Source organism: Chrysemys picta, chromosome 9 (assembly GCF_011386835.1).
Source record: "Chrysemys picta bellii isolate R12L10 chromosome 9, ASM1138683v2, whole genome shotgun sequence".
Classification (NCBI taxonomy): Eukaryota; Metazoa; Chordata; order Testudines; family Emydidae; genus Chrysemys; species Chrysemys picta.
The window spans coordinates 15015108-15042465 of record NC_088799.1 but is presented as its reverse complement, the minus strand read 5'-3'; the positions used below and the strand labels follow the sequence as shown (position 1 = coordinate 15042465).

The 27358-nt window shown below is 43.0% G+C and overlaps 1 protein-coding gene across 5 annotated transcripts in view; it reads left to right on the top strand.

Annotated features, from left to right (window-relative positions):
- Window positions 1–27358, top strand: part of FNDC3B (fibronectin type III domain containing 3B) — a 369204-nt gene that overhangs the window by 302324 nt on the left and 39522 nt on the right. For all 5 annotated transcript variants that reach the window (XM_042853768.2, XM_005299260.5, XM_065557752.1 and 2 more), the window contains 5 exons: window positions 2354–2459; window positions 3226–3398; window positions 4869–4982; window positions 6947–7096; window positions 11738–12018. In XM_042853768.2, coding sequence (XP_042709702.2) covers window positions 2354–2459; window positions 3226–3398; window positions 4869–4982; window positions 6947–7096; window positions 11738–12018 — 824 coding nt within the window. The remainder of the gene's footprint in view (window positions 1–2353; window positions 2460–3225; window positions 3399–4868; window positions 4983–6946; window positions 7097–11737; window positions 12019–27358) is intronic.

Below are 27358 nucleotides of genomic sequence, written 5' to 3'. Positions count from 1 at the left end.
GCCTGGAATCCGGGATAGATTTCCACATCCATGCAGGGTGAGATGATCGGGGGGTGGGGGGAGAGGGAACAGGGTCGGGGGCTGAGGGCAGTGGATTGAGGGTAGGGGACACAGGGGAGAGGCTGAGGGAACAGGGTCAGGGTGGGGGCTGAGGGCAGTGGGTCGGGTGAGATGATGGGGGAAGGGGAGAGACTGCGGGGGAGGCTGAGGGAACAGGGTCAGGGTGGGGGCTGAGGGCAGTGGATTGATGGTGGGGGGACACTGCGGGGGAGGCTGAGGGAACATGGTCAGGGTGGGGGTTGAGGGCAGTGGGTCTGAGGGGAGCCCCCCCAGAGGGACCTGCCAGGGGGCCAGGTGAGCCCAGCAGTGCTTACCTGGAGCGGCTCCCAGGAAGCATCCAGCAGGCAGGTCCCTCCCAGTCCCTCTGGCTCCTTCCTAGGGTCGGGTCGAGGGGAGGGGGGCAGGGGCGGGGGTCTCTCTGCCAGAGTCTACAAGCCCCGCCCTGCTGCAGCACGCAGGGGAGCGAGACCTCCTCACTGCCTCTCTGTGTGCCGGGGCAGGGGCAGGGCTGCGCTCTGCAGGCTTCTGCCGGCTGGGCGGGAGGCCCCGTGGGCTGACACCGCAGCGCCAGGAGCTCTCAGCTGCGCGCTGCCCCAGGGCCTAGGGAGGAAAAGTGAGTGGCGGCGCCGGCTTGCCGCGGTTCCCCCCAGCGTGGCTGCCCTGTCAGCCACTTCTGGGTCTTTAAATAGCCGTCTGGGGGGAATTTGTAAAAAGCTAAAAATGTCCGGGATTTCCCCCCAGACGGCTATTTAAAGACCCAAAAGCCAGACATATGGTAACCCTAGTTCTACTTCATATTGAAAAAATCCTAAATATTCATATATTATTAAGGCCAGAAAGGGCCTTTATGATAATCTACTCTGGCCTCCTGCATAACACGGGCCATATAATTTCACCCAGTAATTTGTACATACAGCTATTATATTTTTATGCTTTCTGTGTAGTTGTTTATAGTTTGCCATTGTGTTCAGGCATCTCCCTATTTCAGTTTATTGTTTTATTAAATATATTTAGCAAAAGTATAAATGAAAAGCATTCTGGATTTCTCAGTTTGACTGGCTGCTGTTTGGATCTTGCATGTGTGTTTGTGACTGACTGGATCCACGTGGACTCAGATGCTCTGGAATGTAGTGTACTATTGCACTGTGTTTATTTCTCTACATCATAACGCTAACAAAGATCCTGATCCTGCAGACTTTACTTACTGAAAACTCCCTTTGACTTCAATGGGTTTACTCACTTGCATAAAGTTAAGCATCTGGTTAAGTATTTGAAAGCTTGAGGTAATATTGTTACTACAGTAGAGGGCTGCACAAACTAGTGAATGCAACTGACTCTCCTCAAGGATGCATATGAAGGATCCAAACCTTAGTAGCTGTTGTGCCATAGGCTCCCACTGGAACTTAGGCTCCCAAGGCACTTTTAAAAGTATTGCCCTTAGGTTTGAGGACACCATCGGGGTGCATAGTATACCTAAGAAGAAGTGCTTTTTCAGGGATCAACCATGGGAAGTGTAGGGCGAAAAGGAAAATAACATTTTTGAACTGAATGTTATCAAAAAGAAGTTCTCGCGGCTGTTACTGACATTGTCCTACCATGAAAAAATCATATTTTAATTTTAAGGCCAGAAGGGTCTATTAGATCATCTAATCTGTCCTTCTGTATATCACAGGCCATTAATTGTTCCCACAATTACTCTCTTTTATGCTTGACTAAAGCATAAGTTGTATTAGGCTAAAGTATATCTTTCAGAAAGACATCCAGTCTTGATTTGAAGACATCAAGAGAGGGAAAATGCACCTCTTCACTTGATAGTTTGTTGCAACAGTTAATCACCATCAGTTGAAGAAAAAAAAAAAAAGCCTGATTTCTCATTTGAATTTGTCTAACTTCAGCTTCCAATTATTGGTTCTTCTTATGCCTTCCTCTGCTCTATTAAAGAGCCTTTTAGAACCTGGTATTCTTGAGAGTTCATTTGTACACAGTATTCTTGAGTCATGGGAAATACAGTAAAAAAGTAAAAAATCCTTTACTAAAATATTCACGAATACTAGTGAAAACAGTATATGAATGATGCTAATAAAAATGTGTCAATGCTCATATTAGTGAAATATTAACTAACCACTTGATAGTCTCTGAGCCTACATTTTCTCTTACTGTTTCTTTTTTGTCTGGCAAAATAGTATTTTTTTAGAAATGTCTTTGTTGTGAAGATCATGACTCACATCGTTGTTCCCGGTTCGTAGATGTGTTTTCAGCAGAATTACTAATCTTAGGTTATATTCTTTTCCAGTGTTCTGAAAGTTTACCCGTCCGTACGCTTAGTGTTGCACCGGGTCACTGTCGGCCACCAAGAATGTTGGGAAAACCAAAACACAAAGAAGTTCAGCTACAGTGGGGTAAGTGATTAGTCCTTGCAGCCATTCTAGTTTTCAGGCAGAAACCTGGTTTGAAACTATTTATCTGGACCAAAACTTCAGCCACCATTTAAAGAATAAATTAACTCTCAAGATCTAAAGACTAAGTTGCTATAAAATTAAAATACATCTAAGATTTCGCATTCTGATTTTTATTACTTGGTTTGTGTCAAATTGCAGTAGATGAAACAATACATTTTAGGTCATGATTCAAAGTCCAGTTAAGTCAGTGAGAGACTTTTCATTGACTTCAGTGTGCTTTGTATCAGGCTCTTGGAAATTAGTTGTCTTTATTTTTTCCTTTGGGTCTGATACTGCAGTCTGCTCCCACTGAAGTCAATGGGGAGTTATGCCTATGTCAGTACTATACGATCAGGGCCTGTAACAGTTTCTGACCATTGGCCTTTCATTACAAAAATATCACATCACTTGAAATCCATTTTATTTCACTGCGGTCCTAGCCACAACGTTCTGTTTCACTCAGAATTTCACACAATAATTTATACGGAGCCAGAACACATTGAAAATATTAGGTGCATTTTTATTTAAAAATAGTTTAAGACATGAATAGCTTGATGCACGTGAGTGATCCCACTTACATATGTCTGGGTGTGGAACACTTATCAAAGAGGCAATATCATTAGAGGTGGTACGTATTTGTGGTACAAGGTGAATCAATGTATGATAATCATCATGTACACCTGTGACTTTATATCAACAATAAATAAATTATACTGATTCTTTCTAGATGTCCCTATGTCAGAAAGTGGTTGTCAAGTCTCAGAGTACAGTGTGGAAATGACAGAAGCAGAAGAGGTTATTTCTGAGGTGTATCATGGCCCTGATCTAGAGTGCACGGTCAGCAACCTTCTTCCTGGAACAACATATCGGTTCAGAGTGAGAGCTTTGAATGATGGAGGGGTAAGGTTTAATGTTCTGTGCAGCATGAACAGCAGTGTCTGAAGAAGGATGCCAGAAGAGGGTGTTTTTGTTTGTTTTTTTTCTCAAAACGCTTCTTAACATGTATATGGGAGAGCAGTTCTCCTGGCAGTGCATACACTAGCTCAGCTATAGCTGGTGAGCGGAAAGATGAAAGGGAAAGGGGAATGTGGGAAAGGAAAAAAGTTGAGAGAAAAGAAGGTATCTGGGAAAGGAGAAAAGTGGAGAATGAAATGAAAGAGTTGGAGAAACTCAGGGAGAAGGCAGTGCATTGAGACTCAGAGGGCCCCATCCAGAGTGGCCCCATCCAGAGTGGCCCTTTAAACCAAAGTTGAGAATGGCATTTCTGTTTAAACATAGGTTCAGCTAAACTGGTCTACCATTTAAAGTGTGTTAGAACCGTACTGAAGAGATATATTGGCCCACACATCTTTAACAACAGCAGAAAAGATATTTATCTTTATAGAGGCAAATGATACTTGAGTAGGGTGACCAGATGTCCCGTTTTTAAAGGGACAGTCCCATTTTTGGGGACTTTTTCTTATATAGGCGCCTATTACCCCCCCACCCCTTGTCCCATTTTTTCACAGTTGCTATCTGATAACCCTATGATTGAGTAATTTCAAGTAGGTCTTTGGACAAGTAGGGAAAACTTGTTTTGTTCATTAATAGTTTTTAATGTGCTTTAATTTAACATAGGGTACGTATATTTTTTTCAGATTCCTCGTAAAACCTACTTACCTAATCCCATTAGGAATTAAAAGCCTGATCCTATGTCCACTGAAATCAACAGAAGAATTCCAGTTGACTTCAATGTTGGATTGGGCCCTGTCTTCTTTTGTCAGAGCATTGTTCCCAGCATTTTGAAAATGTATCCTCAGTGGGAACAAGCAGTCTAATGCATTGCTTAATCTGCTATCAGATTGCTCCCAAGAAATCTATTAGGCTTCTAAAGATTTGTATGCTTCAACAGCAGGGTCCCTGCTGACAGTTACTCAGCTCTTAATAACGTAAAGCTTTTAAATAATGCAGATCATGGGGGGGAAAACTACCAAAATTAGTTTAGGTATTTGAAAAATAAACAGTACCTGCAAATTGATAAGATATCAATTTCTTTCTTATGTATTAATTAATTGTGTGTATATATCAAAGTCTGATTTGCTAACTGTTCTGACTGACATAAAAGCTAAGAGAGAGCCATTTCCCATGAAATAGCTTTGGACTGACGGTGTTTTAGGCAAACCATATATTCTCATTAAGCAAGGCTACTTCTAAACACACCAGTGAGGTGAACTGAAGCATGTCAAGATAAGCTGTACATTGGCAAGGGGTACATTAGAGGCCTAATCTGTCTTCAAGAACATTTGTTACATTAAGGATATTTCTATGTATAGCCTATGAAACCGCTTTGCGCGTGCATGTGTGTAATATTTTTTTTCCACCCCTTCCTAGTATGGGCCATATTCTGAAGCTACAGAAGTCACCACGGCAGCAGGACCACCCGGCCAGTGCCAAGCACCTTTCCTTTCCTTTGTGTCTGACACGTGTGTACTTGTAAGCTGGGAGGTAAGACAAACACTCTTTGTATGTGTGATTTCTATCTTGCTTGTCTAAACTAATGTGATCATCAGTACTTGAAAGCTAATTCAAGAGTAGTTCACAATCTCAGCCCACTCAAAAATACTCTTGTACATACAGACAATAATCTTCCCTGCTTTTCTTTTTTAGAGCTGATCTTGAGTCATCCAGGTTTATTAGGGGCTTGAGAATGGAGACACGGGGAATCTCCTATCACTTCATCTCAATATAGGTCATAGGTCGGTAAAGAATGATCTCTCCAGGATTTTAGCATGTTGAATCCAATACACTGACTGGCTTCTGAATTGGAATCATGAAGTCAACTATTCAGCTACATTTTATGTGAGGCTAGAGTCCCTTGATATCAAACAAACTCTGAGAGATTTGCTATGTCAAAGCAACTCTCCCAAAATAGTCAGGTGTCACCTGGTTTCATATCAAAACCACATTAAACCATTAGGACAAGAGATGAAAGATGATCTTGTGAATAAGGCACTAGTTTGGGACTCAGGAGATGTGAGTTCATTTCCCAACTCTATCAACTTCCTCTGTGAGTTACATGGTTTTTTTCATATCTTTCCCCCTCTTCTCCCCTCCCCCTCCGCCCCAGTAACTGGGGACTCTTTCCGACATATATAGATTCTAGTGTGTAATCAGGTTGTCCTGAGGGTCCCCAAGGAAGAGAGCCTGCTGCTCACTTGGACTCATGAAAGGCAAAACATCTTTTATAATATTGTGATACTGAAGTGTGTGTCACATCAAGGGCTGCACTACTTAAACTTCACCTTCATCCTTAGCTGTGTTAGCTTCTCTGATTCTACTGTCCTGTACTTGGCCTATCAGCTTGATGGCTGGCTTTCACTGGGCACCTAGTGCTGCAGGCCTCTTTCCATACTGGAAACAGTAGTTTCTGGTTCGTGTGATTTTTCTGGGAAATATAATTGTTCATTTCTTAATGACTTGAGTACATCATTTAGGCATGATTCTCCCCCAGGTTTATTGAGACCACTAATCCCGGTCTAGAAGCAAACTTTTCTGTATGGTTCAAGGCTGTGCTGCTACCTAGTCAGCCGAGTGGGGAGAAGTTTTTATTGTGAAAGTCCTGATGGAAATTAAATCCTACAGTGCCTGCTGTGTAAATGTCCTCACTTCTGTGAATTAGGACTTGTCTACACTTAAAACGCTACAAGGGCACAGCTGCAGCTGCACCACTATAGCACTTCAGTGTAGTCTAGACACTACCAACGCTGACAGGAGATGTTCTCCCGTCGGTGTAGGTAATCCATCTCCCCAAGAGGCAGTAGCTAGGCTCTTGGAAAAATTCTTCCATCAACTTACCGCTGTCTACACTGGTGTGAGAAAGGCTTAGTTACATCTCACGCCCCTGAGGCTAGGTCCACATTACCCGCCTGATTCGGCGGGTAGAGATCGATCTTCTGGGATCAATTTATTGTGTCTCATCTGGACGCGATAAATCGATCCCAGAAGCGCTCCCCCGTCGACTGCAGAACTCCTGCTCACCGAGAGGAGGAAGTGCTGTTGACGGGGGAGCTTGCCTGCGCCGCGTGGATCCGCAGTAAGTAAACTTAGTTCGATCTAGGAAACGTCGACTTCAGCTACGCTATTCTCGTAGCTGAAGTTGCGTTTCCTAGATCGATTCCCCCGCCCCAGTGTGGACCAAGCCTGAGAGACATAGCTATGCTGATGTAAGTTCCCAGTGTCTACCAGATCTTAGTTTCTTTCAAGCAGATAGAGTTGGCACAGTTCTGTTAAACTGGCCGCATTTTGGTAACCTATTCTAGGGCATTAATTCAGAATGTGTCCATTTGCAGTGATCGTGGTTTCTCATTATGAACTCCTCTTTATGCATTCTTCTCCTTAACCAGTCAAACGTGATATGATAGGCCTCCAGCTTTAAACTGAACTACTAAATACAAAGATTTGTTTTGCAGAGTCCTGAATGCTCTGGTGCTGACATCTCTGAATACAGATTAGAGTGGGGAGAAGATGAGGAATCTCTGGAACTCGTGTATAATGGCACAGATACCTGTTTTGAAATTAGTGAATTGTCAGCAGCAGCACATTATTGCTGTAGATTACAGGTACAGAAGCTTATTATATTTGGTATAGATCATAATCTAAAATGTAAGCACAATTTACTTCTACTGGATTTTTATTGTCATCATTAATTGCTTTAAAATGAGGTACTTCATCAATCAGAAGAAATATACCTTTCTCCTCAATTGTGTAGCTGCATAATCAAACGATTTAGATTCTAAACAACTCAAATTGATGAACAGAGGGAGTTAATAGAACGTTTAGACTTGGAAAATTGCTCCTGTTCATCACATGCTTTAATTTCAATGAATAATACTGTTGACAAACAGCAGGCTCAGGTATGACGCTCTTGCACTAAAACAGAAATATCATGTTTTAAACTTTAAAAAAAAAAAAAATCCCAAATTTTGAGTTGGCTCAAGCTTGCAAATGGTATGTAAACGACATTACCTCCCAAATGGATGTTAAAGATTCCCGTATCTTATATAGTAATCTCCAACATCTGTTTCATTTATTAAGTTAAGCAAACCGTTTGAGTAGCTGATAAGATTCCTATGCACATGGGAGGTTGCAGCTGGCAATATAATATACTCGCCATCTTCACCACCTCATCTCTTGAATTTATATCATTGAACCTTGTCTGTATTGATCTTCTTCTCTTTGATATTTACACTTCTCCCATTATTTTCAATAAAAAGCAACCGAATTAAAATATAAATCCTATGATGAAACTGGATTCTTCTCCTCTCAAGTCCCCTGAAAAAAAAATAGAAGAGATTTAGCAAAAAAGAGTGAGGCAAAATTCTGTACACAAGCCTGCACAGCTCCGGAACTCCTCCACAAGGTTTATTTATGTGCAAAGGCAGAACACCGGCAGTAAATCCAACCAAGAATTCAGATACCAACCCAGCTGGCAAAGGGTGGAAAACTGTTTCCCTGGAAAATCTTTTAGGTTGGACCACCCAGGGTTCATCTCTTTGATCGAAGGCCACAAGCCCTCAGTCAAGCATTCCTTTTCTTTTCTTTTTGAACTCTTTCAAGTCAAGTGTCCCGTAAGATTCTCTCTAATTCTTCAGCAGCTGATTCAAAGCCAAAGAGCCTCAAATAGAGCCCCACAGCCCATCCTCACTCATGGTCTGTTGTATTCTTCTGACTTCATTGTCACAGGACCTACACCTTGTATGGTCATTAGTTTGGGAAACTATTTGAAAGAACCTATGTGAGAGGAGTGGAACTGGAAGCCAGAAAGCACATCCCATATGCCCGAGAAGGAAAGCTTTTTGTTTTCTGTCTTCTAAATTGGCATTTAGACTTCATTGAGCTTGGAGGACACTGTGATACCAGTTTCATGGTGAATGGGGAACTCTAACATTTTTTTAGTGTTAAAAAATGGAAAACGCCAACTGCATGGTATTTTTGGATGGGAAGTGTACATTTATTTTAAATTATCCACCAGATGTTCCACCACATTAATGTCTAACATAGATTTTAACACCTCAAGCACAGTTTAATCCATAGTCAGAAGATAAGAAAAATATATAATAACACAGATACATTTTATTATTAAAGCCTACCAGGAATCCATGCAATAGAATTCTAGAGGGCCTCAGCCTGCCAAGCTGGCCCTTACTGTAGTACTGTACTGTAGAGTGTAGTATCTGTCTTACAAAGTGTATTTCAAAATGCATTAGAGCATTAAACAGTAACAGGGTTGAGAGTAGAATTATGAGATACGGGCAAACGAGAAGTGTTAAATAATTAATGGAGATTTGCTTTGGATATGTGTTTTAAAATAATAAATAAAAGTATAAAGGGCAAAAATACAAACCATTCTTTCCTGTGTGACTATTAGAGACATTAACAGGAAAACTTAATTTTTCACTCTAATATATAAAGAATTTTGTCTAACCCGTGTTACTCTTTCTTCTAACAAACACACATCATTATCTCAATCCATACAAATCTAATAATGAAGAGAATCAGGTATAAATGACTGGAGGGAGGCCAGTTTGTCTTTTGGTTAAATTTAAAAAAAAAAAAAAAAAAAACACACACACACAAAAATTAGTAGCATTAGTGAAAATTCCCCAAAACACTCATGCCCTCCACCCAGGGATACATTGTGCCATTTACTGGGGGAGCGGGGGCGGGGGAAGGAGGAGGAAACATCTGGTAAGCAAACGAGAATTAAATACCCATCAATTACTTTGATGAGGTTGTCCAATAAAACAGTTATAAGCACCACTAAAACAAATTGCTTGGAGCAAGATACAGATTGCCAAACATTGGTTTACAGGCGAGACACATAATATCATTGACAGACCACAAAATGAGGCTCGCTTTAGCAGCTATAGGAGCGCTTCACTAGATAAAAGATGTCCCTGGAGCAGGATTTGTTTTTAAGGGCTTTTAAAGGCTAACAAATGCGTCTCTTCCTTCAGTACACCAGCTGAACAAAACATCTAATAGAAAAACAGAATGAAGTTTTCTATTTATCCCATGCATAGTAAACAACATTATTCAGATACAGCAAAATGTAGGGGAGAAAACACATTTCTGTTGGTCCTTTGCCCATGTTACTCCCACTTAAGACACTGCAAAGCCCAAATCTGCAGATCTTTACTCTTCTGTTGGAGAAGGTGGGGTTTGCTTGCCCCACTCTACCATAGACAAAGCAAGGTGTTTGGTGAGAGTTGTCATGGAGACTCAAAGCCATCTGTTCAAAGACTATGCCTCTGCACAGATTTTTGGTAGAAAGACTCCTTCATGACCTGTGCTATCACAAATTTCCTGTCTGGATTCTTTGCACTGTAACACGTAACAGTTCTGATTTCAATCAGTAGAGCGCAATAATACATATGAACCCTAGCTAATTCATTGCCATAGTAATGAAGTACCACAGTTTTATTAATCTGTTTTTATCAATTTTACTAGAATATTTTGTAACGGTATAAGTGATACAGTATACAAATGGAAATGTTGAAATAACAAAGGCAGATGATTAATGGATGGTACTTCAAAGATAGAAACATTGGGCCATATTTTGAAGTTCCAGATTTCCACTGGTGTCACTGAATTTGGCCAAGGAGTTAGATATAGCGGTTGCTCTATTTTCTCATGGAAAAAATTAACAGCTGTGTGTGTGCTTTAGTTGTTGTTTATATGTGTGATCTTAGAAAAAAGCATAGACCATGCTAAGGTAATGTTTTATTTTCATGAGAATTATTTTAGTATGAAATTTGCAAATTAACTTTCTAAATTAGGACCCACTGTAGCAGCTCTTAAGCAGGCCAAATGCACACTGAAGTCGAAGAGAGATCTACCTAAGTAAACAGAACATCTGACCCTGCAGATGTAACCATAGAGTAATGGGGATTTTGATAGCAAAGGTTTAGAAGGGCTGATCTTAAAAAAGGTTAATGGTTACAATTCAACACAATTAATATTAACAGAAAGGGGGAAGGAACACAAGCTGAAATAAGGAAAGAACGGGTTAAAGAATATTTAGATAAGTTAGGTGTATTCAAGTCGGCAGTTTCAAATTCATTCTAGGGCACTTCAGGAACTAGCTGAAGCAATCTCGGAACCATTAGCAATTATCTTCAAAAGATCATGGAGGACAGGTGAATATAATGGCACAAATATAGTACCTGCCTTTAAAAAGGGAAACAAAGAGTACCTGGGGAATTGTAGACCAGTCCGCTTTAACTTTGATATCTTAAAAATACTGGAACAAAATATTAAATAATCAGTTTGTAAGCACCTAAAGGGTAATAAGGTTCTCAAACTTCATTGCACCACTACCCCTTTCTGACAACAAAAATGACTACATGAGCCCAGGAGCAGGGACTGAAGCCTGAAACTGCCATGGTCAGGGGGGCCAGAGCCAAAGCTCACGCCCTACCACCCCAGTTAGGGGGGGCCAAAGCCATAGCCCAAGGGTTTCAGCCCTAGGCTGGGGTAGGGTGAGCAGACAGCAAGTGTGAAAAATTGGGACGGGGTGGGGGGGTAATAGGAGCCTATATAAGAAAAAGACCCAAAAATTGGGACTGTCCCTATAAAATCGGGACATCTGGTCACCCTAGGCAGGGGGCCTGTAACCCTGAGCCCATGCCACCAATGGCTGAAGTCCTCGGGCTTGGGCTTTGGCCCTAAGCCACAGCAAGTCTAACACCAGCCTATTGGCAGTTTTTAAGAATAGGGTAGACAGACACCTGTCAGGGATGGTCTAGGTTTACTTGGTCCTCCATCATTGCAAAGGGCTTGACTTGATGACCTCTCGAGGTCCCTTCCAGCCCTGCATTTCTATGATTCTGTGGTTCTAAAAGACAAGAGTAGCCTATTTGTTAGACAAGAATGGTCATAACTGACAACATGATACATGTGTGACATTTTCTCTCACAAAAAGATTCCTACTGATGAATTGGTTACTGTTAAATTTGATTAAAATGATTATGGTTATGCAGGGAAATTATATATATTCTTTAAAGATACTTCAGACTATATGAGTGACACCTGAGTAATAGAGAAAGATACTAATTGTTCTCATGTAGATAAATGGCATAAATTATTAAGTGATGCATTATTAAGGTGATGCAGACTGCAAGGTACATTGGTCTAAGTTTATTTGATTGCCTTGTGAAATGAAATGTGTGTTGCTCTAAAAACATTATTTTGTTCCACAGGCTATAAACCAGGCAGGAGCTGGACCCTACAGCGATCTAGTAACCTGCAGGACTCCAGCATCAGTACCTGATGCAGTCTGTACCCTCTCTGTATTGGAGGATGAGCATATGGATGCCTATCAGATATCACCCTCTGTGTGCCTTGTTTTAAACTGGGAAGAACCGTGCAATAATGGGTCTGAGATTACTTCTTACAACATTGACCTTGGCGACATTAGCATTCCAGTTAGTAACGTTACAAGTTATGTTATTGATGATCTGCTTCCAGAAACCTCATACCGGTGAGTGTCATCATCCTTCCATTTCTCAGTACAGTAATGAAAACTCATGTTGATATCACACAGATTAACTCGATATAGGGAATCTTTATAGAATATATCATGAAGAAAAAAGTCACTATCCTTAAACATCTAGCGAAAGTGTAATGATGTCTTTATGGAGTGAATTGGAGTAGTTCAGGTTTGAAGACATGTTCTCTTTGTTCACTTTTTTTATCTTCCTTTGTCTCCATTTCCCGCCCCCATTTATCTTCTTTATTTTCTCTATGTGCTTTGTCCTTGTTTTTGTCTTATGTGTTTGGAAACCATATTAGTTAATCTATGAAGCAAATAGCAAGACCAAGACAGATAAAATTCATAATAATCTAATGAGGTTTACAAACCCCATACTGAACACAGGCAGAAGGGAGAGGAGGGTCTTCCTGGCTTACAGGCAACCAGGCTCACCAGCCCCTAGCACAGCTGCCAGAACGTCCAGTCATGGAGGCATCCACCCTCAGCTGGGACCAATAAGGAAAACGTGTAGCAATAAAGGAAAAACAGAGAGATGGGGAGGCAGAAAGGTCTGGGCTAGTGGAAGGGCAAGTGCCCTGTGGCAGCCTGCCTCTAAGAAACTGACAGGGAGACAAAGGAAGACTACAAGCCCTGGAATTTAAGGGCTGATAATCTAAAAGGAGTCTAAATTGATGGACTGGGCTAATTTGAGATGAGTAGAGGGGAGACCAGTTAGGGGAAAGCTCAGTCCTCTAAAGAGACTGTCCCAAGAGCAGTTGACAAATGTACATTCCAGAAATCGGAAATGATCAACGCTTCTAACTAACATAGTGCTGTGTTCATTGCAATGTATCATTTTTCAGATTCTAATCAATAATATTCTGTTAAGTGGTTATAGGTATTAACTATAGTAATTTTCTTATATGGTGAATAAGTTGCATACTGTTTAAAATGGTGATTTAATGTATGTTCTTTTGAGTAGATATATTTGCCATCTCTTTAATATGAAAACAATAACTAAAGAGGATGAAATTTGGGATTAAAAGTGATTGGCTCAACTCAAATTCTAAATTTTATTCTAAAATGGCTTCTCCAAGTGTGTATTCATTCTTTGAACTAATCTGGTTTTCATGCTTTTCATGATGTCTTTCTAATTGCTGCTAGAATTTAAATTATCTTAAATAGTGACGAGCAGACGAATAGTAATACACAGTGGAATTGATCATGTCAAGGAAGCTCTTTTTAAAAAAAAACAGTTATTCTAATAGATATGTAATTGTACAGTTGAAGAAATTAGACACAGTACAGACTGTCATTTTTCATGAATAATCATGCAAGCATTGTGTAGCCTAGCTAGAATGCACCACTCTTTTTTTCAAATTTTAACACAATAGCACTGAGAATAGTATAGTGGCATCTAGATTTCTACCAGGCTGTGGAAATGTAAAACATGAATATAAACTGCAACTGGATGGCTCAAGGATTGCTACTGGGATATGGAACCTTTCGCTTTCAGGTTCAAATCCAGCCAACACTGATAATGACCAAATGTTATTAGTATTTAAAAACCCGTCAGTGGCTTATATCAAATGAGCTGGAAGTTTTAGTCCAGATCCAGCTGGACAAATGTCAACCCGACAAAATTCTTCATCAGAACTATGACCTTCTTGGCAGTCTTAAAGGATTGACTAGGCATGAGACAGAACTACTCTTCCCCCCTACCAGTGGTCCTAGAAGAAGCAGGACAGCGTGAGGAGGCTTCTGTTGTCTGGGCACTACATTCACTTTAGAAATTTTAAAAGAGGAGCCATCAAAAGGAAAAAAAAATCAAATTTAGCTCTTTCTCCTCTTCATAGAATCATAGGACTGGAAGGGATCTCAAGAATTCTTTTAGTCCAGTCCCCTGCACTCAAGGCAGTATTATCACATATAACCTTTGTTCGTCTTGTGAGCTGCTACTCAATTTTTTTAAGTGCTGCCCTTAGTTGGTCTGAAACATCTTGTTTTCTCCTTATTATATGTGAGATCAGATGCAGGAGCAACTAAAACCAAATAAAAGGCTTTGATCAGCACCAAGTGACTCGATACAATCAGCCAGCACTTTTCATTAATTTTAATAACAGGGTCACAGAAAATGGGGCATCTAAAAATTCTGATTCTTTTTTTTAGCTCATGTTTTGTTCTTCTATAGCTGCTGTTAGGTAGGTGTCCTGATCTCCAAAGCCTGGAAAAAGAGATCAGAACTAAAAGTTGAGATAAACTTTAGGTTTGTCTTCACTAATCATACAGGAGTTCTTTCTCTGAAAGTCTTGTTCTGGCTCCCTCTGAGCAGGATTATTATATTGAGGTCGTGCTATGATTTATGCCCTGAATCTTAGTTTACATTCTAACTTCTTTACTTTTCATAAAGCGCCATATTAAATTATGTGATTTTAGCCGAGGAGTCTGTCTCTGATCTGAATGAAAAAGTGAAACCATAAACATTAACTATTTAACTGGTCACAATGATTGCTGTGGGATCAAGCTTCTAAAAATGGTACGATGAGAACAACAAGAAGTAAGTGTTGAGTCAGGAAGCAGAAATACATGGCAGGGCATCTTGTACTTTTCAGAAAATACCATACCTCAGCTGTCTTGGAAAGCAAAGGGCCAAAGCGAAGTTGCAGGAGCAGCTCATACAGCATTGACCATAGTTTGTAGTATTGTGCTAATAAAAATAGCTCTGAAGAAAGAAAATTTTAAAATAATTGTTAGTGGATTTTTTTTAACCCTTTCCTTCTTTGTTTTTGTCATCTATGTTCTCAGACGCGCGCGCTCACACACTATCTGTGTATATCCAGTCTGTCTATGATATTTTTAGGTCACCAATCATCATATTACCTATGCATAACATAAGAAGGTTGTTAGGTTTAATTAATTGCTATTTACAAATCCCTTTGAGCTGCTCTGAATTGGAAGTATTATTATTTTATGATATATAGGGCTATAGTAAAGCTGTGTGAAATTTGTGGCAGGAATAAAGGGGAAGGGATAGCTCAGTGGTTTGAGTATTGGCCTGCTAAACCCAGGGATTTGTTTGAAGCCAGAATCTCAAAGCAAACCTCTAGTTAACGAGAACCAAAATTGGAAAAATGCGTATTTTGCACAGCAGTAGTTTACCAAGTAAGTCTGCACACTGAGCTGATGGTATAAAAATAGTTTAAATAAAATAAAACCCTTAGATATGCAAATCACTTCACTGTAAACAGCATGAAGATCATCTGATAGGATGTGTGACAGATTCTTCCACTTAAAGATCTGTAAATATGTCCCAAAATTTAGATGCTTTGGATATGTTTGGTAGTCAAATTGGTCAGGTGACTAGCTGCACTTTAACTCTACCTATCTGCCCCAGAGAACTTTGGGAGGTTCAGCTTTGTCTGGTACAAAGATTGTACTGATCTAGCAAAATGATTTGCCCACCATCTTTTTAATACTAATGTCTGCTTCAACTGCTTCTGAGTTCACTTGTAGCTAGCAAAATCCATACATGCTGAAGTGTTCTTCTTCAGTGCAGCTCTTTGTAACTAAGGGAAATTGTTTGTCACAAGGCTCCGGACCAGTTTATGGACTTGTTGAAAGGGTTCATGCTGTTGGCTTATTATATAAGCCCATGGTCAACTATGTGCATTTCAAGATTACTCTGCACACTAATGGACTGTTTAAAATTAACATGACACAATTTGACATTGTCACTGAAACAAGGGCATACAATGGAATGCTTCAGATGCTCTTGTTGTATATTATGTGCTTATTTTTGTGCTCTTTAGAGAGGAAAAATATGTAATATCAAAATGCAACTCCCAGGATCTGCTTTTCTGTAACAAAAATGGAAACAGTCATTTCAGTTAATTAGTACTAAAGTGTTAGAGCAAAATTTCATGTGCTGACCTTCATTTTTGCAGGCACAAATAATTGCCTTGATCATTTTTGCACTCATATTTAAGCCATTTAATGAGGGCAATCAGGAACTTGGACTTCAAAGTGATATAAATGATAAATAGAAATAATTGCTGACATAAGCAAAAATAAAAGCCTGGTTAAGGTTTAACAAAGAAAACCCTAAATCTGTAGGCACAAAAAAAATTGTGGATTCTTTGAAAATAGTTTTTCTCTCAATATTGTTGTTTTCCAGTATCTAAGCTTTCATTTTAAAAAAGGAAATGGGATTGATTGTAGAGTTGAACACATTGTCTTCCAATCAAGTTTGATCCTGCAAAGTGTTGAGAACATGCAATACCTCAAAGGAAATAGTCCTTATCTCTCAAAATTAGGCCCTGAACCTAAAGAAGAAGTGGCATTTTTTTTAATTCTCTATTATGTGTTATTGAGATCTTGCCTTTGTTGCTTAGACTTATATATATTCATTCCAGAAGGGACTGTTATGATTATACAGTCAGACCTCCTGAATAACACAGGCTATAGAAATTCACCCAGTAATTTCTGCATCAAGCCCATAACTTCTCGTTGAGCTAGGTCATATCTTTTAGAAAGAGACATCCAATCTTGATTTAACGATTTCAAATGATGGAAAATACACCACACACATTCCTTGGTACATGAGTGATTAATTACCCTCAGTTGCATCTTATTTCCCATTTGAATTTGTCTAGCTTCAACTTCCAGTCATTAGATTTTATGTGGCTGTGTGCTATTAAAGAAACCTATTTTGAAATCTCCCAGCGTAGATACTTACAGAATAGATCACAATCAAGTTACCTCTTTATATTGTCTTTGATAAGCTACGGAGACTGAACTATTTAAGTCTCTCAGCAAAAAGGTTTCTCACTCTTCGAATTATACTTGTAGCTCTCTTCTGAACCCTTTCCAATTTTCAGCATCCTTTTTGAAGTGTGGACATCAGAACTGGACACAGTATTCCAGTGTTGGTTTCTCCAATGCTGTGTACAGGGAATGTATCCGTTCCTTATTCCTATTCAATACTCCCAACTTTGTGTGTGTATGTGTATATCACTGTGTATATGTGTGTGTGTGTTTGTGTGTATATGTATATTCACAGTAATAATAAAAAAGTAAATATCTTCATCCTCAAATTTAGGGCCTGATCCTGCATATCTTTACTCACACAGTTAATTTATACTATGCACGAATAATCTCATTGACTGCAGAGGAGATACAAAGTACGTGAGCACGTAAAGGTTTGCAGAAGGGGACTCTTACTTTTTATTAAGTGAAAGTTGTTAAACTCTTCTGTTCTGACCTCTTGTATAACATAGGCCATAGAATTCCACCCATAATTTCTGCATCAAGTCCAATGGTTTGGTTTCTTTACTAGACTTTCTCTGAGCGTTTACTGCAGTACAGCTCCTTGTATATTTTTGAAGTACAATTACAGAAATTGAGATTACATATTGCAACAGTATTTTTATCAAATAAAGATGTAATTTCTGTCAACTTCCTTTAATTGTTTTTTGTGTGATTTGATAAGACTGTAAGTGAATAAATAGCCCATGGTATTCCAGTTGAAAATTGTGAAAAACTTTCTCCCCAAAAATAATTAAAAGTATCTTTTATTTTTCTGTTAGGTACACTTTGTTCCTATATTTTGTCTTTCTATTTTTCCTCATTAACCATGCTGTACTGTTGTGATTCCTCCCTCCCTCCTGTCCCCTTCACACCCCCAAGCAATTTAGCAGACTTGTTTACTGAGTATTTCTTTTAATAGGATAACTTATTTTAAATTTGACTTATTAGCATCTATATAAAAAAAACATAGCAGTTGCGATTTGTAAACCATGTCACGGGAAAGACCTTTCTGAATGAAAACAGAAATGCATATGAAAATATCTCTGAGGATTGAGATTTGTGTGTTTTGAAGCAAAGGGCTCAGTCCAGCTGACCTTGAACTACCAATAGAAGTTTTACCCAATAAGGACCTGTAAAATTGGGCTCAATGTTCCATTCCAGAGCTCACAAATGTTTATAAATTTTTGTGTGTGTATTTAACCACTAAAAGTCCTGAATAGATTATGCTTCTTTCTTCCTTTTTAAGACGATGGAGTTTTGCCTGAGTAAGAAGGACTGCAGACCTCATGCTACGCCAGCTAAAATAATTATAAAGCCTCCCCATTCATTTCAGTGCTCCAAAGCAGGCTCGTAGGGGGGAATGATGGTCCGGTGTTAGCTTGGGAGATCTGGGTTCAAGTACACCTCCATTACAGACTTTCCTCTGTCACCTTGTCAAAGTCACTTAATCATCCTGGCCTCAGTTTCCCAGCTGTAAAATGGGAATAAGGGGCCTTACAGGAATGTTGTGAGGATAAACGCATTAAATATGGTGTTGTGCTTAGATACTAAGGCAATGGGGGCCATATTAATACCTTAGATAAAGTAGAATTTTGAGTCTAATAATGCAGTTTTGCCTTCTTAAGGACTGAAGGATCAGGTTAGTCACTATTGTTACCAGCATTGCCCATTACTTTGGGATATGCTCATTTATTAGTGTTACTCTTCCGGGGGGCGGGAGGGTTTCTGTACTTGTATCAATGTACTGCTTGTGTCACTTGTGTTCTCATAAGGAGCAGTACTTCTCCCTGCTGCAAGTTCCCTCCCAATGGAGCTAACCTGCAGGACCTAAGTTCCTCAGGGCTGGGTTCTTCCAGCCCCAGAATCAGACGAACAAACACACATTAACAGAGCGCCTCTGAGAGAACCGGGTTAATCAGCGCTCCCAAGCTGACCCCTTATATGTCCCTGGACTCAAGTAGGCTGGGTCGAGCAGCATCTCCAAGCTGTCACCCTCATATGCCATGGGCCCCGCACCGGAATAGAGCACGCCTGAGCAGGCTGGGTCAAGCAGCACTTTCAATCTGCCACTCGCATATGTCCCAGGTTCAGCATGTCTCTATCTCCACTTTCACGTTACAATTATTCTGGTAGTAACCCACTTGATGAGCAAACCCCACAGGATTTTGGGGCATTGCAGGGATCTTTTAGCTTAGGTCAGAGGAGCCTTGCTGCAGAGCGAATGAGGAAACCAAAAAAAAAAAAAATCCATGAAGGGGAGAGAGAGAGAGAGAGAGAGAAGCAACTAGTTTAATCATGAAAGTTATTTATTGCCAAGTAATAACCATAGGGGAGCCAAACAAACAAAACACTTATAATATTAAATCTAACTTAAATTTGATTATAAAAGTCGGGTTTACAAAACTATAACTGATCACACAAGTCAGGGTCAGAAGGCTATATCTAGAGAGAGAGAGAGCTGGGTTCTCACCACTCCATGAAGCTTGAATAGATTGGGGTTTCCAGGCAGTGGTGGTAGCTGAGGGTCCAGAGTGCTGGAGAAAGGCAAAGCTCCCAGCACGATCAGTCAGGAGAAAATGAAGTCGCAATGGAACTGATGCAGATTTTGGATCCAGGCATCAGAACACTTACTTGAGCATGGGTAGGGGTTTTTGTAGCGAAACAACAATGGTTAAAGGGAGAACATTAGATTTGTTTATGTGTACCAAAGTTGTTTTGTTCAGACTAGACAATGGGAGCTGATCATTCCTGGCTTTGGGCAGTTTTCCTTGGAGGGAGCTCACAATAAAGGATTTATTACTAGAATTGGTCTGATAACTACTCAGGTGGGTGTGTGCAGGTGTGGATTCATTAACATCTGGAACAGAGATTCCCCCATCATGCAGTGCTTCCCTGCTTTCCTGGTCCTAGAGTTCCCTGTGGTTCTTGCCTTGGAATCTCTGTTCTGTATGCTAATGGAGATGCCTCCTTGTCCCATCTTCGATGCAAATGAGGCTAGGGGAGTTTCCTAAATACTATCATCCTTATCCCAGGGGTTTAGGTGTGTCTCCCACTGCCTTTTCATTGCTTTTTGTAAGTCTTTCTTTTGATCAGTTTTGGTTCAAGCAGAGACTGGGGGTGGAGGGGGAAGTCTTTTGTGAGTCAACAGGCTGGGTACTGTGCCCTGGTTCCCCAAGATCACAGAGCTGACAGGTACCACTGTCAAACTAGAAATAATGTCTTATTCTATCCAGTGGCGTAGCCAGGTTTTAAGAGCAGGGGGAGCAAACATAAAAAAGGCGTCTCCCCCCTTGGCTCCTCCTCCGGCCGCTCTGCGCACGCCCCCCCCCCCCCCCCTTTGGCTGGCTCCTCCAGACCCATCCATTGTTAGGGCCCTACAGGCACCCGGGAGCCCCCTGCACACAGCCTGACACCTCCCCGGGCCGGGCCAAGCCGCGGTGGAGTCCGCGTCTCTTTAAGAGTGGGGCTGGGCTGAGCCGAGCCGGTGGGGGGGTGGCTCCACTCCCCGCTGCAGGCTGATGCCAGAGCCTGGGATAAGAGCCCCGCTGGTCTCCTGCACCAGCTCCAGGCGGGGCTTTGCTGCGGCTCCCCCCGGGCCGGGCCGCCCCCTTCACCTGCACAGTAGGGGCGGGTTGCATGAGGGCAGGACCTGGTGCCATCCGCCTGGCGGGTCCTGGGGGGCACCTGGCGGGATGTGTTGCGGGGGGCATCGGGCAGGGGGATGGGGCACTGGGCCTTGGGCCCAGTGCCCAACGCGCGCTCAGTCACTCACCTTCCCGTCCGGGCCGAAGGGGAGGGACTCTCAGTCTCTTCCCTGACTGGGAGGGCGCGGGGTCCCACTGGGTCTCCGCAGCCTCGCTTGGCCTCGAGGAGGCGGCAGCGGCTCCATGGAGCTGGTAGTCTGGCCAGCGGGGCTGCTGAATGCCCGCTCCTCCATCTCCGCCTTGCCCCAAGCACAGAGCACACCAGGCGCGAACCCCATCCCAGGTTAGCCCCCTGCTGGGGCCGAGGGCTGAACAGGCCCGGCAGGGCAGTGTGGGGGCTGCTGGAGCCTGGAGGGGGAAGCTGGGGAAGGGGTGGCACAGCCTCAACCCTCTGGGGCTGCCTGCCCCGCGGAGGAGGCAGAGGGGCGCAAGCTGCAGCAGGACCCCAGCCCTCCGGGAGAGGGGATCTGGGGCCAGCCCAGGGAGGCAGGAGCAGCCCCGGGGGTGCTAGGCGTGTGCAGGGCAGAGCCCCGCGAGAGCCCCAGCCCCGCGGCGGGCAGTGCTGCAGAGGAGGAGCTCGCGGCGAGTGAGGGGCAGCTGGCGGGCAGATCCCCTCTCCCCGGCAGCTTCCTGCTTCCCTCGGCCCGGAAGCAGGAAGCTGCTGGGGAGAAGGAAGCTGCCCGCCAACTGCAGAGTGCTCGGCCGCTGAGCCCTGAGCCGCCGCAGGAGGCGGCTGCGATGTTGGGGCCACATGGGGCGCAATGGCTGAGGCGGCGGCCCCTTGGCTCCTCTGGCCGTGCCCGCCCCCGCCCCCCCAATGGCTCCTCCGGAGTCCGGCCGTGCTGCCCCCCCCCCCCCTCCACTTGCCTGCAGGACCCCAGTGACGGTCCGGCAGGCGCCACTTTTGAAAAATTTACTGAGGGGAAGCGGCTGCTTCCCCTGAACCCCCCTAGCTACGCTACTGATTCTATCACAAAATATTTAATTCAGCTTAATCTAGGCTATAGTATTAATCAGTCCTATTTTTCATGCTGATCTTTCTCCTTTCTAGTTTATATTTGCTGTCCTAGCTATTAGACATTGCTTTTCACAAGAATGAGTAAATTGCATTAATTTTATGAGAACTTGTATATCAAACTCTTCTCATGTCAGGCTGCTTAAGAATGCTTCAGAAGTGATTTTTCAGCTTGCAAATGGAATACTGTACAAATTATTCCATTACCAAACCAAAAATAGCATCCTTTTCAGAGTGTTTATTTTCCGGGATCAAGAACATTTTAAAATATGATCGGTTATTGAAGGTCCTATAAGAGTTTCTAAATTTGCCTGGTTTGAAAAATGATGTTTTCTGAATCTAATGTTTAAAAGAGCCAGTGGAAAAATACAAAAATGGATACAAGTGATAGAGAGGTCTGATGCCAAGACTAGAAGCATTAGGTACTGTCCCCCCAAATTTACTATTTCCATTTTCCAAGTATTTGTTTTAAAATTATGCTTGATTCATTTGAAAGTAGCCCTTAAAAACCCTCCATTGTTTCAGCATTTTTAAGCTTACCTTACAAATCACTATTGAAGGCTGGGTCAGAGTGACTTTATGAATGTTTTTTAACACAAGTATTTCAATATAAAGTCTTAAATAAAAATAAATTGTGTGCATACATAGATGTTTATAATGATTGTTTCACTGTTTCCTTGTTCTCCCCTATCTGTCTTATGTATCTGTTGCCTGTAGTCTTATACTTAGAGTGAAAACTGTTTGGGCCAGCTTTGTTATATGTAGAGCTGGGCGAATTTTTTTCAGTAAATAGAAATTTTACAGAAAAAATGCATTTTTCAGGACTCCGAAACTATTCACAAATTTGGTTCTAATTTAGCAAATAGTTTCAGCAGGAAAAAAAAGGAGAAATGTTAAAACATTGTTTTTACATTTTTTTTAAATGAACTGTTTCTAAATGAAATGTTTTTAAAATGTCGACATTTTAGCCCTTTCGTTTGACCTGAGTAAATGTTTTTCTATTTGTTTTTTTATCAAGGAAAAAACCAAAACTAACCAAATTGGTGTGGGATTTTTCAGTTCGGCCACCAAACTGAAAAATGAGTTATTTGCTTACGGTAGTTAAGTGCTTGTACAGTGTCTTCCACAATGTGGTCTTAGCCTCTAGGCGCTACCTTAATACAAATAATAAATAACAGTACCACAGAGAAAAAGAGAGGGAGTGTAAATTAGGGTGACCAGATAGCAAGTATGAAAAATCGGGACTGTGTGTGGGGGGGGGAGGGGGGGGGTAATAGGCACCTATATAAGAAAACTCCCCAAATATCAGGACTGTCCCTATAAAATCAGGACATCTGGTCACCCTGGTGTAAATATTCCTTGAGTCTCACTTCCTCATATGCACCCACATGAAGGCCAGTGCAGTCTGGCCCATCATATACAGCTGTATTAACAGATGGATATACACACAGCCCCATATGCCCAGCATTACACTGACAGTAGCAACTTGGCGAAGACTTACAAGTGATAGCGTCAGTGAGGACTTGCCTGGCAAGTTGTAATTTGGTAGACTCAAACAACCCACCAGTTGTTGCTTTTCCGAGGCATACGTTTGGGAAGATGCCTTTTATTTTGATTTAAGGCTGACTGCAGTTTTCACCAGCCTTCTAATTTTCCTGGTTCAGGAGTATATATATCTGTGTACATACATGCACACACCTCCATCCTTTAAAAATAGGTTTAAGAAATACAAGATGACATTTAAATGAAATTGCTAATCTCATAATTCTTTCTTCAAAATGTGATACTGTCATGGAGAAATAGTTGAAGCTTAAATGATTTGGGGACAGGTGGTTTGTTTTGGGTGAGGTTTGGTTTATTTACTGCAAAATGTAAAAGTAATGGAACCTCTGTTTATTAATTCATTGCTTTAAACTCCCTGCAAAAAGCTGATATTTCTTAATTTAGTCACGTATCACTGTCCATATGTCATTACTAGATGATGAATTCTCAGTTTCCTATTGAAAATTGAAAATTATTTCCACCTATTTTCACCTTGGAGAGCCATTACGTGTTAATACATGACTTTTGAAGCTGAAATAATGAGCGTACAATGTGAAGTAAGAAAAAAGTCTGCATTAATTATGCCTCTCATAATACCAGTAAAGTAGTCAGTCTGTTTCAATGTCTATGCTTCTTTTTTCTTTAGCTTTTTTGACCTGCTTTGTCTTAATCATACCATAGTTTTTGTATTTGTTAGTTACCTCCATTGCATCATCAAATGCAGAACACTTATTTGTGAATCTATGAAAGTAGCTTGCGAAAATGAAATTGAGTTTTAAGGCCTGGTTCTGATCTCAAAGGTTTTAAATTAGTGTAATTCCATTCTCTTCAGTAGAGTTATTTCTGATTTACACTCGTGTAACAGAGATCAGAATCTTAAGAAATAAAGAAACACTCCTTACTTGCACTGGTTTGGTCTGTAATAGGGTTCCCATATCTCATAAATAAAAAAAGAGGACCCTCCATGGGCCATGGCCCCGCCCATTTCCCCACCCATAGCCCCACCCCAACTCCGCCCCTTCCCCACCCTAACTCCGCCCCCTCCCACTCCCAGCCAGGGGGAAAGGGCTGCCCCAGTGCTACCGGCTTCAGGGTTTGCCGGGCAGCCCCCAGACCCTGCGCCCCCAGCCGGCGCTTCCCCAGCGCAGCTGGAGCCCGGGAGGGAAAGCGCCCAGCCGGGGGCGCAGGGTCTGGAGGCTGCCCGGCAAACCGTGAAACCGGTAGCGCTCGGGCTTTGGGCAGCCCCTAGGCCTCCGGACCCTGCGCCCCCCGCCCGGGCTCCGGCGGGGCAGGGTCCCGAGGCACGAGGGCTGCCCAAAGCCGGTAGTGCTCGGGCAGCCCGGCTCTTAAACAGAGCCGAAGAGTCGGGGAGGAGCAGAGACGCCATTTTCCCGGACATGTTCGGCTTTTTGGCAATTCCCCCCAGACGGGGGTTTGACTGCCGAAAAGCCGGACATGTCCGGGAAAAAGAGGACGTATGGTAACCCTAGTCTGTAAGAAATCTTGACGATCACTATAATGCTACTACTTAGCACATTGAAAACTAACGTTATCTGACTAATCCTCAAAACACTGTTGTATGGTAGGTAAGTAGTATCATACCCATTTTGCAGAGCAACTAAATGCTGAGAGGTAAAATAACTCAAAGGCAAATTAGTGACAGAACTGGAAATAGTATTATGAATTCCTGGTTCTTAGTTCAATGTTCAGTCCATTCAATAAATCATGCTGTTTCTGTGATATAGGACTTTAAATGTAAAGACCTAGTATACAGTATGTGGCCTCTTAATTTAAACTGTAGTCTAGAAAATAGGGTGGAAAGAAATGGAAATAAAATGACATCTACACTTTTTCACTTCCTAATACTAAATTGTCTTAAGTTGAAATTAGAGCATTCAAAAAAGCGACTTTTAAAGAAATGCATCTTAAAAAGCAACATAATCAGAAACCACGCATTTTTAAAGCAGTGAATGACAAACGTGATTTGGAAACCAACATTCTTCTGGTACATCTTCCTGGCTTCTCTCTTGACCTCCCCTTAAAGGTTTACAAAATGGAACATTTATTTCAGCACAGGACAGAGTTAAAAACAGGAAAGGAAGACAGTGAAATAAAGAGCATGCAACAGTTAGTTCTAATTTAGAACAATCAAGTGAGAGGCAATAAAGATGAAAGTGAATTCCAAATACTTGATCTCTAAACACATTGCCACCTCCAAGAAATATTGTACTGTATAGGAAAAGGCTCTGAGGCCTGACCTGTACAGAACACACACAAATCTGGATGAGGCCAATGAGCATTCCAGCGTTCTGAGGGCAGAAAGTGATTTCTTTTTACAGTCAAAGATGTTATTTTTATCTGAGTAATTCTACTTTCAATGCCGCATGGGAGAATGGTGCATTTCAACATTTTCAGTATACTTTATAACAGGGGTCAGCAACCTTTCAGAAGCGGTGTGCCGAGTCTTCATTTATTCACTCTAATTTAAGGTTTCGCGTGCCGGTAATACATTTTAATGTTTTTTAGAAGGTCTCTCTCTACAAGTCTATATATTATATAACTAAACTAGTGTTGTATTGTAAAATAAATAAGGTTTTCAAAATGTTTAAGAAGCTTCATTTAAAATGAAATTAAAAATGTTGATCTTACGCCACCGGCCCGCTTAGCCCGCTGCTGGTCTGGGGTTCTGTTCACCTAGGCCGGCAGCGGGCTGAGTGGGGCCTGCGGCCAGGGCCCCGGCTGGCAAGGGTCCAGCAGCCAGAACCCCAGACCAGCAGCGGGCTGTGTGGGGCCAGCGGCCAGGACCCCAGACCGGCAGTGGACTAAGCGGCTCAGCTCACTGCCGCTCAGGGGTTCCATCCGCCGGCTCCTGCCAGCCAGGATCCTGACTGCCGGATCCACACAGCCCGCTGCCAGTCTGGGGTCCCGGCCCTCCCCACATACAGTGAGTACCTACCTTCTCCCTGGTTCTGGCCATTCTCTTCCTCTCTCTGCACTGAGCTGAGGGTGGCAGTGCACTGAGCACAGGGCTGGGGGTGAAGGGTCGGGCCAGGAGCTAAAATGAGGAAGGGGGCTCAGGGTTGGGGCAGGAGGTTTGGGTGTGGGGCACTTACCTGGGCAGCTCCCATTTGATGCAAAGGGTGCAGATGGGAATGTGGGGGGGGGTGTGCAGAGCTCCCGTTTGGTGCTCCGGGTGGGGGTGGGGATGTGGCGGGTGCATGGGGTGTGGGGGGGCTGGGGATATGGGGCGGTGCAGGTGTCAGGGTAGAGGGGGGGCTGGGGATGTATGGGGGTGCCAGAGTCAGGGCTAGAGTTGTGGGGGTGGGATGAAGGAGTCAAGCAGAGGGCTGGGTGTGTATGAGGGAGGTACAGGGCTCAGGGCAGGGGTCTGGGGTGTGTGTGGGGCTCAGGGCAGAGGGCAGGGTGTGTGTGGGGGGGGTCAGGGCTCAGGGGAGAGGGCTGGGTGACTGCCCTTTTAAGAACTCCCAACCCCCCAGCTCCTTGTCCCCTGACCCCCCCGCCAGAGACCCCCCACCCTAACTGCCCCCCCCAGGACCCTCCTTGCTCCCTGCCCCCTGACTGTCCTGCCCCCTATCCACCCCCTGACAGACCCCGGGACTCCCATGCCCCATCCAACCCCGCCTGCTCCCTGACTGCCCCCTCCAGAGACCCCCCCCATCCAACCCACCCTGTCCCCTGACTGCCCCCACGCCCATCCCTTATCCAGTCCCCCCGGCCCCGGACTCCTTACCATGAGGCTCCACGCAGAGCCTGATAAGCTGCCCTGCGGGAGCGCGCAACCTCAGCCCCCAGAGCTCTGCGTGCGGCGGCAGGGCTCTGGGTGAGCGGGGAGCGTCTTTCCTTCCCTGTGGAGCCAAACACTGCCCTGCGAGAGCGCACAGCCCCTACCCCCAGAGCGCTGCGCGCACGACGGCAGAGCTCCAGGGGAGGGGCCGGCAGCTTGCAGCGCTCCGGCCCACGAGCGCAGACCCCGCGGCTTGCCATGCTGGGATAGTTGGGTCATTTGCCCACCTCGTGCGCACGGCTATGCTGCTGCTCCCTGCCCCCGCGGGGGGGAGCGGAGGGTAGAGGAGAGCGGCCCGGGCTGGGCAGGATTTTTAATGGCATGCTGGAGTCCCGGCAGGCTCCAGCGTGCCATTAAAAATCGGCTCACGTGCCATAGGTTGCCGACCCCTGCTTTATAATATTCATTTAAAAAGTCTATGCTACCCTTAAGAATGTGCATAACTTCTACTGAAGTCAGTGCACGTTATGTGGGTAT